This window comes from Dermacentor andersoni, chromosome 10 (assembly GCF_023375885.2).
Source record: "Dermacentor andersoni chromosome 10, qqDerAnde1_hic_scaffold, whole genome shotgun sequence".
In the NCBI taxonomy this organism is placed as follows: domain Eukaryota; kingdom Metazoa; phylum Arthropoda; class Arachnida; order Ixodida; family Ixodidae; genus Dermacentor; species Dermacentor andersoni.
The window spans coordinates 46,875,799-46,887,850 of record NC_092823.1 but is presented as its reverse complement, the minus strand read 5'-3'; the positions used below and the strand labels follow the sequence as shown (position 1 = coordinate 46,887,850).

At 44.4% G+C, this 12,052-nt stretch overlaps 1 protein-coding gene and 1 long non-coding RNA gene across 3 annotated transcripts in view; one reads left to right on the top strand and one right to left on the bottom strand.

Moving 5' to 3' along the window:
- The window catches only part of LOC129380638 (uncharacterized), a 251,218-nt gene that overhangs the window by 25,910 nt on the left and 213,256 nt on the right, over positions 1-12,052 (top strand). The window lies entirely within an intron of this gene.
- LOC126543116 (uncharacterized) overlaps positions 11,217-12,052 on the bottom strand; it is a 48,595-nt gene continuing 47,759 nt past the window's right edge. For both annotated transcript variants that reach the window (XM_050190262.3, XM_055062281.2), the window contains exon 15: positions 11,217-11,490. In XM_050190262.3, the coding sequence (XP_050046219.3) occupies positions 11,466-11,490 (25 nt within the window). In that variant the 3' untranslated portion in view covers positions 11,217-11,465. The remainder of the gene's footprint in view (positions 11,491-12,052) is intronic.

Sequence of the window (12,052 nt, the reverse complement as noted above, 5' to 3'; positions counted from 1 at the left end):
AAAGCTAACAGCCGTTTTTCGATAACGGTAATGCAAAAGCACTCATGTACCGTGCATCACGTGCACGTTAAATACCTCACGGTGGGTAACATTACAACATAGTCGCCCACTACGGCGTACCTCGAAATGATACTTTGCTTTCAAGTGGCGAAACATCAGAATAAATGCGGGGACACCGGCTTGGAAGTGAATGTAATAAAATTATTTTTGTTGTTCTTGTACGTCCGAATATTATTTCTCCTGGTTCAGCGAACACTTATAAATAAAGATATGTTCTAATACTGTCGTGCTTATTTGTTATCTATCACCTGCAGCCTAAATGCCGGTGAGCGATGCTGGCATGCGCTACTATCGTACATTAATGGTCTCAGTCACCAGCGCTGCGTCATGGAAGTGTTATTAATTGCGTCGACAGCGCGTTTGGGGCTGATTCCGCGGTCTGTTTTGCAGTGGTAATAAAGAACGGGCAATGTTTAGGTGATTGACGGATGTCTCACAAAGGACGTCGCTTTTAAATTGGGCCAGTTTGCTCCAGCTTACGGTGACGCAGTGTGGTAAAGCCACCGTTGAAACTTTGGCCTTGGCCCCAGTAAGCAAAAATTTGCTTAGTTTATGATAATTATTCAACAGGCAGTGATCGCTAGTTGCGGGCCTTTTGTTTGGCGCACTGATGAAATTGGTGCTGGAGAAATGAAGTATCGTCGAATCACCTCAACGTGATGAAAAGTTGTGTTTAGCAAACCTCGCCCGTTTCTTTTAGATTCTGAGCAGTATATATATATATATATATATATATATATATATATATATATATATATATATATATATATATGTTATTGGTACATTAAGAATAATTTTGTCTTATCAAGTACTGTAACGGTTACATACACATTCATAACTGCAAAAAGGAGTCTTCACTCAACCGAACGCGTCGCTTACGCCTCATAGATGCTTTTCTTTTTTCTCGCTTGTGCACTCCGGTGTTCACTCGTTTGCATTACCTTATGTAGAAGGTACGTATGGAGCTTGATAGCCACCCTAGCTAATTTTAGCACTGTTCTTGCTATGCAGTTTCGTGCACTACCAATGGCAAAGCACTCTGCAGTCGTAGGCTTCAGAAACAACTATCGAGCTTCTCGAACTCAAAGAGGTAAAGTGTTCCTGCTGGCTCTGGTCGCACTCGACCGGCGTCTCATCCTTGTGTTCGTAGTAGGTAGTGCAAGCTAGCTGGTGATCCATGATTTTGGTGAAGCGCCACACTACGAAAGAGATGTTCACACAAACATTAAAGATGAGGATACACACAGGCGCTGAACCAACCGCCCGTGTATTTTCTTGTTTCATGTTCGTGTGAACGGATTTTTCGTTTCGTAGTACGCTGCTTCATCAAAATCAATGTGTAGCACATTTATCCATCGAACTCCCGCCCGCCTTTATGTAAATGTTCTCGCTCTGCCCATTTGAATGGTCGGTAAATGCTTTGAATGCCAGCTTAAATTGCGTATTGCACGCGCGAATGACTTGAGTTTTGTAACTGGAAGGGTATGCCCCTCTGATTCCAAAGCTACGCTAAATGTTGGGTTGATTATTTCGACGGCCACCTCTCCAGGCACACGAATTAAAGTATACCTATCGAAACATGCGCTTGAATATGGCATTTCTTATATTTTATACCGCGGAAAGCAAACGCACAATTTTCAGGGAAATAGGCACGTTTATACATTTGTTTTATATAGTAAGCACTCGCATGGAAATCTTTTGCTGAATATTTTTTTACAAAAGAGTGCCCTAGTGAACAACAGAACTTGCGGAATAAATTATCCATGGCCAATGATATTCAGCTTATGTCTGTTTTTCCAACACCCAACTGGCGAAATAGGTCCGAAAAAAAAAAACGCCGTTGTGCAGCTCGCCGAAAGACTTTCATGGTCAAACCAAGTGCAGGTACAGCTGGGCTGCACAATATACACTGTGATCATTTTTCAGCTTTATGGAATTCTGAAAATAGCCTGTTGCAGATAGCACAATACTAATCCTTAAGCTGGATTTTTCAGACTAGCTGACATTACTTGCGCGGCAAATCTAAGCACATATTCAACTACATACCAGAAATCAACTAATTATGTTTTTCAATTATTACTTTACGGCAAACGTTGTAATTTACGAATTGTAGCCGGTGAGTTTGCTAGGCGCATCCACCTCGAATGAATTTTCAAGATAACGCCAGTTTGGAGATATGCGCATTCATTCTCGCCGCAAAAATTCATGGTGTTCCACTTACTATGTTTTACCACAACGCTCTTTCATGCATTGAAGCACAAAAGTAACTGCCATGTATTTCGGTCCACAATTTGGCAAATAATACCTCGAAACGTGTGTCATCCGGGAAATTCATTTCAAGTGGACACGTCTTGCAAGCTCACCGGTTACAATTCGTAAATTTGCAATACGTGCCGCAATAAAATTTATGAAGAAATAAATGCGTGAAGTTTTGTTGATAATTCGACTATGTGTTTCGATTTCTCGTGCTGGTAGTGTGCGCCTCTTTGAATAATCGAGCTCTAAGATAAGAGTTATCCTTTCTGCCACAGCCGACGTATAAAAATGCCACGAGACTTAAAGATGATCACCTTGTAGAATAGTCGCAGAGCCCGGTCACCCGCCAGATATCGTAACGGTCCGTGTTTGCAGCGCGAAAGTGAAAAAGGCCTACAAGTGGCAATGCTTTTTAGTGATTTTATGTTAATTTAGGAAGCAAAATAAAATCCACGTGGCCAGCTGAACCCTTGGCCTCAGCAAGACACAGTGTACAGTGTGATGATGGCGGTCAAACTAGGGTGGGTAATCTCATTCACCCTTTTCCTTGGGCATTCGTATATGCGCATGGATATTTCAATCATCATCGTGCTATCCCCTGCGGCTATCTGTCACCGTAGTGATTGTGTAACGTGCATCAAAATATAGTGGCAACGTATGACATTGTCTAGGGGGCGGGTGATTGGCCAATACACACTTCTTACTAACATCGAATCCTCTCAGCTAGGAAAGTGAAGTAAAGAAGGTGGATCTGGTAAAATTGTAAGAACTTATTCATTTGTGTAAATGATTCATTTCCATTTCAGGCAATGATCGTACTTTCTTAGATAAAATATGTTGTGTGCCGAAACTTGTCAAAGAGTATACGAAGTCCCAATACATTTCGGATTCGACTAATCGAAACTACAATGAGATTCATAAAATTTACACAGCAGAGAAATAACCTATGCGAGAAGAATGTTGGCACATATCTTGCTCAGTTTGTTCCAGCTCGATTAGTATTTCAAATCACGGCTCATACTAAGTCTGTATGTTACGTAGACTTAACTGAGAATGTTTTCATGAAACCCGCTGTAAGGGAACGTTATTGAAGTCAGATAGTAAAGTGACCACGTTTGCAGAAACATGACCTCTCGAAGACAATGAAGTCTTTATACCATCATAAACCTCGTTGTACGAATGCATTCTTTTTAATATGACGTTGGAAGGGACAATGCCCGAGTAATAATATATTCTCCTCCATAACGGCTAAGCGTCACAAAACAATGTTTCATTGTACTTCTGTCCTTCAAAAAAGACTTTCAACCACGGCATTTTCCATGCACGTTACTTACCTGAGCATAACCATTGTTATCACGTCTCGTAGTATTAGGGTTGAAGAACACAGTAGCGAAACCGCTAATGACGAAACCAGCTTTTTATTGGGCGAACCTGTTCGCACAAAAGCAAGTTACACTAAATGCACAAGGATTGTGGCGAATATAGTGGGCGATAGTCGAAATGTGGTTTCCGGGGCATGCGCGTGGGCTATTACACATAACTCATTGAAGGTTCCAAATAATTGCTGGTGCCCTGGTGTCTTTCAGGAAGAACTACTTAATTTTGACGCTGCGCATACAATCAGGGTGTACAAAATTCGGTGACAATAAATAACGGATAGAACCATCGATAACGATAACATTCGACAAACTTCCGATACGTGCAGGCGCGTTCTGAGCTGAACGATAACGTTTACCATTTGTTTGTTGGCGAAAAGCAGAAAGCCGGGATAGATAAAGTACACCTGTGAATGCCCCCATCCTAAACAGCATCCTCTCAACGCAACAAACATAACAGGAGAGCGAAAAACAACACCGCAGTTAGTCAAAAAAGTTATGAAGCAAGGAAGAAACAAATTCCTAAAGTTTGTTTGTGCTGGTAAAACAGCTTAAGACGCACAGCATAGACTATGTCAGGTTGGGAGCAGTGCCGTTGGGATTGCGAAAAACCGTTTGTTACGACGTCATAGTCCCGTACAGCAATACGTCAGATGAACTTGTAAGGCCCGAAATAGCGCCACAAAAGATCCGCACTAACACCTTGTCTGCATATCGGCTCTGCTGTTTCTTTATGTGCAGGTGGGCGAGTTGTCGCGTTTCTTCGGCGCGCTGGAGGTAGGCGGCGACGTCGGCATTCTCTTCGACGGTGACGTGCGGCAGCATGACGTCGAGAGTCACCATCGTGGTTGTTCAGTAAATCAGCTGGTTGGTAACGCGTTTTTTGAGCGTACAGCAGGATGGCATCTTGCATCTTGTATTCGACGTCGATGTACATTGCAAGCATATTGGCGAGGATCTTGTTCAGTCGCTGCGTAAGACCACGCGTCTGAGGGTGGTAGCCAGTTCTCCTCCTGTGGTCTGCGTGGCTGTTTGGCAAAATGGCTTGAGGGAACTCCGCATTTGAGGCCATTCCACTGTCGGTGATGAGACTTCTGGGTAACTATGTCAATTTTCTAGGCGCAAGCGCTAGCGGTGATGAAATTACGGCCGTTATGGTAATAGCAGCTGCAGCGTTTGCAGTCAGGAGACTCACCTTTCGACTTATGCCTATCTCGACTCTCTACACATAGAGTAACGCTTTACCAAAAAGAGGTCTTTGAAACTCAGTCGTGCAAATTCACGCGGTATCTTGATAAACCCAAGCGTATTACTGCGGCGATGTAGGAAGCCGTGGCCGAGTTCTTGAACTGTACGCACCTATCGCCCCGCGTCATGCTGGCTGGGGCTCAATATCGCGCTTAGCCATGTTTTTTAAAGCCACATGGAACTTAGTTCCACATTCTCCCACTAGATAGTAGCTCCACAAAATTTAAGATTTCGTTGGTGTCGGATTTTCGGTGGTGCTCTTCAAATATTATCTTTTGTTTTTTCCTCATCATCACTTTTATAACCAGGTGTTATTCCTTGGACAACATAACAACAAGCATGCGGATGTAATCGTGTTACCCTAAAAAAATACAACAAAACTATCGTGTGTTGTAGCATGGATATATTCCGGAATTCAAAATGTCGCACCTTCACCAATGTGCCGAACGCCACGGCAATGCAAATGCGTAAGTGAATGGGTAAAATTTTAGAAAGTTTTATGTCAATATATTGGTCGAGTATCAGCAAGTTTTAATTGACTGCGCCGAGAGGGTAGTTCCTTCGAACACCATGTGCATTTATGGCACTTAATCGAAAGATTGGTGGTGTGTGTGTGGGTGTAAAAACTTTTATTGTCATGAGGTCCGGAGGCTCGACTTCTCAAGCCAAGGCGGGCCGCTCCCACGCTGGCACTGTCAGGCCAAGCCTTTCAGCGACATCATGGGCCCTCTGGACTGCCGTTAGTTGGTCCTGAAACAATGGGCTTTGAATCCTTTTCTCCCACTGTGCCCATTCTTCAACGAGGTTGGGGAGAGTCGCGGGACACCCCGCCAGCACATGCCTGATTCCAATGATGCCATAACAATCATTGCAGTCCATCTTAATCTCCCTCTCTGCATATATTTTATTAATGGTGTACTGTGTGCGATATGTACCCGTATGCAATAAGCGCAGTGAGACTGCCTGAGCCCTGTTCAGTTTTGAATGTGGCAATGGGAATTGTCTGCGTCCTAAACAGTAATGTTTGGTAAAGATTGGTGGTGCATAAAAACAGTATTTTGGTCAGGGATGGGCCGTTACTCCGCGCAGCACGAGCAAATGGTTTTGCACCCTCTGGGCAGTAGGCACATTCACTTGAATATGAAGCACCAAAATTCAACCGTAAAGTGAATACTACAGCTTGAATTTGAACGATAATTGCAGAGCGAGTGTGTTGAAGCCTGTTTGCAAGCGCGTGTTTTTGTGAGGCCGCAGGGAAGGAGAGAGAATTTATAGGCGTGCCCACGCCTTGATTGTGCGCGCGTGTGTACTTGCATTTTTGCGCATGCGCATCGGTTTGTGTCTCCATATTGCAATCTGCGTGCGCATGAGTGCGTGTATGCCAGTGCGAGCACACGCGCGTTCGTGTGCGCTTGCATTCCAGTGCGCGTCTGCGCGTACATATTTTGCGCGTGTGCTGCGTGGCCGCGTGTAAATGTGTATGCGGGCGAACATGTGTCGTATCTCAGTATGCGTGTTTGTGTGTGTGAACGAGCAAGAGGGCGAGCATTTCCCCGCTTACGCCTACTCTCGGATATGAATGGGATATAGAGTTTATTTAAACCCATATTTAAGTCTACGTGACAAGAACGAAGGACACTACATTTATAGCATTCTCTCTTAAAGCCAAATCAACGCAAAATAAGAGTACCTAAACCGTCAAAATCGCCAGCCCCATATTTTGTCATGGTGCAGCGTCGCCATTGGCATTACTCAGTGAGCAGCTGCCTAGCTGTTTACGTTCGTGATCTTCCTTGCCTCGGCACCAGCGCATTGTCTTTATTCAAGCGACGCGGTAAATCTGCACCATAATTGCGTTATTTATCACTTCTACCATCAAGCAAGCTTTCGGCGGCACACGTTGAATGCTTAATTCACATTAAATCCTTTAAGCTGATTTCCTTCGATGAAACGAGGTGAATAAAAATGTAAAGCAGAGTGGGCCGCAATGAACAAGCTCATGGAGCCATACTGTTGATGGCAATATCGCAAAGGGTTATGTGCGGTGAGGTTGACCTTACGAACGTGCTTCTTATGCGTCAGTTACGCTTTCCGAGTGTTTAATTGCTAAATATTTCTGTGGGTAGCTCTTACAGAAGCACGTTTATTTAAAGTTTCTGCGTTCGGTTAGACAAGCGCGAGGAGGGGCTCCAAACTTCTCATTTGCTTTAGTCATCTAAGGTCAATTATTTAAAAGTTCACGTAGCTTCGTCATTACGCCCACAACTTCTCAACTTACTACCTATCTAGAGGTTACTAATTTCAACAATGTAACGATAATATGATGTCATTAACGTTTGCATTGGTTTAATAGGTTTATTTTGCTCAGTTAAAAGGAGCCGGCATATTGATGGTGTAGTAGGCTGCTTACGTATAAAGCAAGCATGAAAGCTTCGACAGGTTTTCATTGCACAAATCAACTGCATTAACTTAAACACATGTGCCACACCGTGCAGTTCTACTTTGCAATCGGTTCTCCTCCATTAGACAAGAAGCACCTCAGCGCTGCGGTACATCACACAAGTTTACATCACTCTGTCTGAGGAGATTTTGCGCGTTCCCGAAAAACATTTCTGATCATTGCTGGTATCAGGCTCGGTTTCCTGGCGCCTTTAGAAATGAAAACAGCTTTTTAAAGTATCTGTATAGCGCAACAAAACAAGGACACAAGAAGAAACGAGGAGGAAGACAAGCGCTGAAAACAGCTGCGCGGAGAAAAGCATTGAATACATTTTCTGTATTTGGTAACATATGGAGCAGCGCGGACATGTACGTTTGAACAAAAAGTACTGCTGTATCAGGAGCAGGGTTTTGCTGTGCATATTCTGGCCCTCTAGTGTTGAGATCTAAAGAAGAAAAGAATGTTATTTTGCGACAATTAACGCTCAAATACGTACTGCCATGGGAAAAATGAGCTCAGACACGGTACCCGTGATTTACCTGGCCCCTGCGCAAGGCTGCATTTACTCACGAAATGTTGGTTTGATAGACCCCAGTAACCAGGAAATGCTCAGCTGTTGAATTTTTGGTATGTCGGCGCCGCTGTGCAGTCTTGGGGAACCCTTAACCAGGAGTACTATGTTTCAGCTAATACTTAAAGCAACTATACGTTATTTTTTATTTTTTGGATGGGCTTTCGTTACTGTCTAACCACTGTTTCAATGTTATCGGCTAGCTTACAATGCGCCTGCATGTATTTCTTTCCCGCCGTGGTCGCTAAGTGGCTGTGTTGTTGGGCTGCTAAGCATGAGGTCGCGGGATCGAAATCCGGCCACAGCGGCCTCAATTCGGCGGGGCCGTCATGTGAAAACACCTGTGTACTAGATTTAGGCGCACGTTAAAGAACCCCAGGTGGTCGAAATTTTACGGAGTCTCCCACTACGGCGCGCTTCCGAATGAGGTGGTGGCTTTGGCATGTAAAACCCCCTAATCTCATTAATTTTTAATGAAGTTCTCATATCCAGAATGTTGTCACAAACTCAATAGTGAAAGAGCGTGACCTAATCATATTGCGCGCATGAAGCGAAAACTAGCGCACATTCAGAGGTCGCTTTTAATTCATTTATTTTTGTTTCGTTGACGTCATAACTACTTCGTCGCGGGATGTTTCATAAATTTAAGGTCAATAAGCCACCTGGTGGCACTTCCGCGAACTAAGCCGTCCAGAAAAGGTGGATGCGCTCAGGAAGTCCGCGCTGACAACGATGTTTCGTGGACATTGTTGGAGGATAAGAAAGAGAATGGTACTTCTTGCCGTGCAGATCCCCGTCGTCGTTATTAGCTGTTCTCCAGCGGTCCTAATTTGATGGCCTACCCATGCACTCACTACTTTCTTCGACCGGGCGGTAGTGGGTCCATTCATGACGGAGTATTCAGCCCCTGCGTTCACTAAGATGGGGGATTGCGTTGCTTTCGAGGAGTATGTTGAGGTTGGTGGTTCTTTGTCTTGCGTTGCAGTTAGATCTTGACGTCGGATCACGGCTGCGTCTTGTTGATCTGTGGGTGCAACGTTGCGCCTCTTATTTTGGGCGTATTTCTTGCTTCTCGGAAACTACAGGATGGTGACCTCTGGTTCATATGCCTTCGAGATAATCTTTTCGTCGCCTTGGTCAGCGACGTAGGATCTTCATCAGTTCGACAAACAGCAACCACACCTCCATTGGTTACTGCCCCCAGTTTTCCTGATAGTGACGTGTTGACTTGTCCCTGGCTGGGGCAGTGTATGGTTGGCACTGCGCTGACTGGTAGCGACAAACAGCAACCACACTACACTACATTCGCCGTCCTGGTAACGGCGAATGGCAAGCCCATCGGGATCTCCACCCAGTGGATGTGATGTAGTTGGTGGTCTCACGTGGTCGTTCACCTTCCATCGGACGTGGTGTGCTGAAGGCGAATGCTCGTAGGCCCATCTCGCGGTGTGGGTATCATAGGTAAACTTGACCCGCTTCTCGGCAGCGATGGTAAAATGCTGTGCGGGACGACGAGTTGACGCATTGTCGGTGGCAGCGGTGAACGACGGAACTGCAGCGTTACCGCGCCCTTGTACGGGCGCGGACGTGCCGGCTGGCTGCGGGGGCTAGATCATCGCTTCCGGCAGAAGCCGCGGTGATTAATGCACTCCGAGTGACTGCTGGATCTCCTCGAGTACGACGCCCGCAATCGAAGCCACTTGAGGCCGTGATGAAGGGAACATTCTGCGCAGTTCAGCGCGTACAACGGCTTTGGTGGTCTCTCGGAGACCGTCGGAGGCTAGGACTTGAATTTCGCTATTCTGCAAGACCACTTGGCAGTTGTACTGCTGGGTGCGCATTGCTAGCGTCTTATCGATGTCTGTGACTTCTGTTAACATTCGCCTATGGTCTTGGGTGGATTCTGAATCAATATAGCCGAAAATCTCTTGCTTCTCACCACGCATCAGGAAGGAATTTTTGTCCTCCGACGTATTCATGTCGGCATGGCGGAGCAGGTGCATCATTTCTTCCGTGTAGATTGCGATGTTCTCATATGGGAATAGCACAAAGATTTCAGTATTGTTTCTGTCCTCTCTTTGTGGACGGCAATCGTGACGGTGTTTAAGAAGGTGCTGTGGAAGACGTTCCACGTTGTCAAGGTTGACTCATGATCCTCGAACTACGTCCTGGTGGCGCCTTCCAAGGCGAAGTATGCATGCCACAGGTTGTCGTCGAAATTTGATTTGTTAAATGTAGTGACCTTTGCGTATGCTGCAGTCTAGTTTTCCACGTCGTCAAACCATAATACAGAGAATGTCAGTGGTTTCTGGGCTGTTGCAGCATGTCCTTCGTGATGACCTTGACAGAAGCAGTGACGGCACGTCTGCCCTGACTCTTCTACGATGAACTCCATACCTGAATACATGACATTCATATGGTCAATGAGAGCACAGCGTTTATTTTGTGAAACTGCAGAATCAGTTGTCATTATTTAGAAGGAGCGCCCATGTAACCCATGGAAGGCAAATAAAATGAAGCCAATATTCAGATTTCTTGCTTCCAATGTGGTGCTCGTAGGCGTGTCTTAGGAGGTGGCCGGCAATCGCGGTCAAGAGAGTGCGTGTGTAAAAAACATAACTGCAGCAACTTCAGAAAGTGTTATATTTCTTTAAGTGATCGCTCTTACCACGAGGCTAATCTTACGCGTATATCTGCTGATGACTGGCACTCTTGAATGGGTTTACGCCTGAAAAATGGGGCATCGAATGAGACTGAAAACTAATATTTCTGTAATGCTTTGTGGCGCTTCCTCCGTATGAGGTTCTGAAATTGCTGATTAACGTTGTGTACTTTAAGAACGGTGTTAACACATGATGTAGTCCCATAACTTATACAAAGGAACAAAGCATATCCGAAATTCGTACTTACCAAGATCATGGCAAGATCCACACCAGAGTGCGTACTCGAGTAGTGCTTCTGCACAAGTTCTGTTTGTTTTTCAAACGATAATCAGCGGCCACTCAAGTGTATTGTATTTTGGAGGCGCTCATGGGTAGATTACTTAACATTCTCGGTTCTTGAATATTGCTTTTTGTCGTAACAAAGGCATGCTCTTATTTTATTTCTAGTTTTATTTCAAGCCTTGTATGAAAAATACGCTTCACTGGCTATAAATGGAGTAGTCCATTAAATCAGTGTTGAGTATTTTAAAGAATGTTTGACACAAAAGAGAAATCATTTCGTGATACCTGGTGCACTGACAGTGGAAAAAAAATGAGTTGAAAAGGATCTTTGAACAGCTTTACTATATCTTCTTAAAAGGTTTAATGGTATGTAGCAGGAGACGATATTGAAGACGTTGAAGCGGTGAATGAGAGGTATTCATTGGTATAATGAGTTATGCAATTAATGTTCCAGTGAAATAAGATGTTCCAGAACAAGGGCGGTCTTCAATTGCCGTCATTGCATGGAGATATTTCTGTCTTCTTTTTTAAGCCTGCAAACTTGTATTTGACGAGGTGTTCGCTGGGTATCACCGGAAACCGAAAGGCAATGGCCTACAAAGAAAGAAATATGCAGAGAAAGAAACTAAGTACAAAAATGACTTTTGGAAGGCAGAGTAGTTAGTCACAGCTGTTCTCATTCCAGCCTACTACTCCATGTGGATAGAGTGTACAGTATGAAAAGCAATAGCTGCTAAAAGCACTTCGCATTCCGGTATTTGCACAAAAGCGTTTGCTTTGTCTGCGATTCGTTTTTACGTAACTTCTACATAGAAATAAATACTCCCAGAAAAATTCATTTTATTAAGATGACGCTCAGCTATACCTCGGTATCTAGTAATCAGAACCAGGGTAGTGATTCTGAAAGATAATTGAGAAAAAAATGACATTCACCATGCTACAACACCCAGTCTACCTTGTCTGCAAATTTCGCTCGCGAATATGTATTGCTCCTTTTTTGACGTAATAGTACTGCGGAAACCAGCAAGGTGGAGAGAAGTTATTAAAAAGAGGAAACGAGACATCCACCCAAATGTAGCAAAGTGTTACAAAGGAAACCCGTACGGGTTCCGCGAAAGAACAGCTTCGCAGTTGAATAAAAATTCGTCCTGGCCCG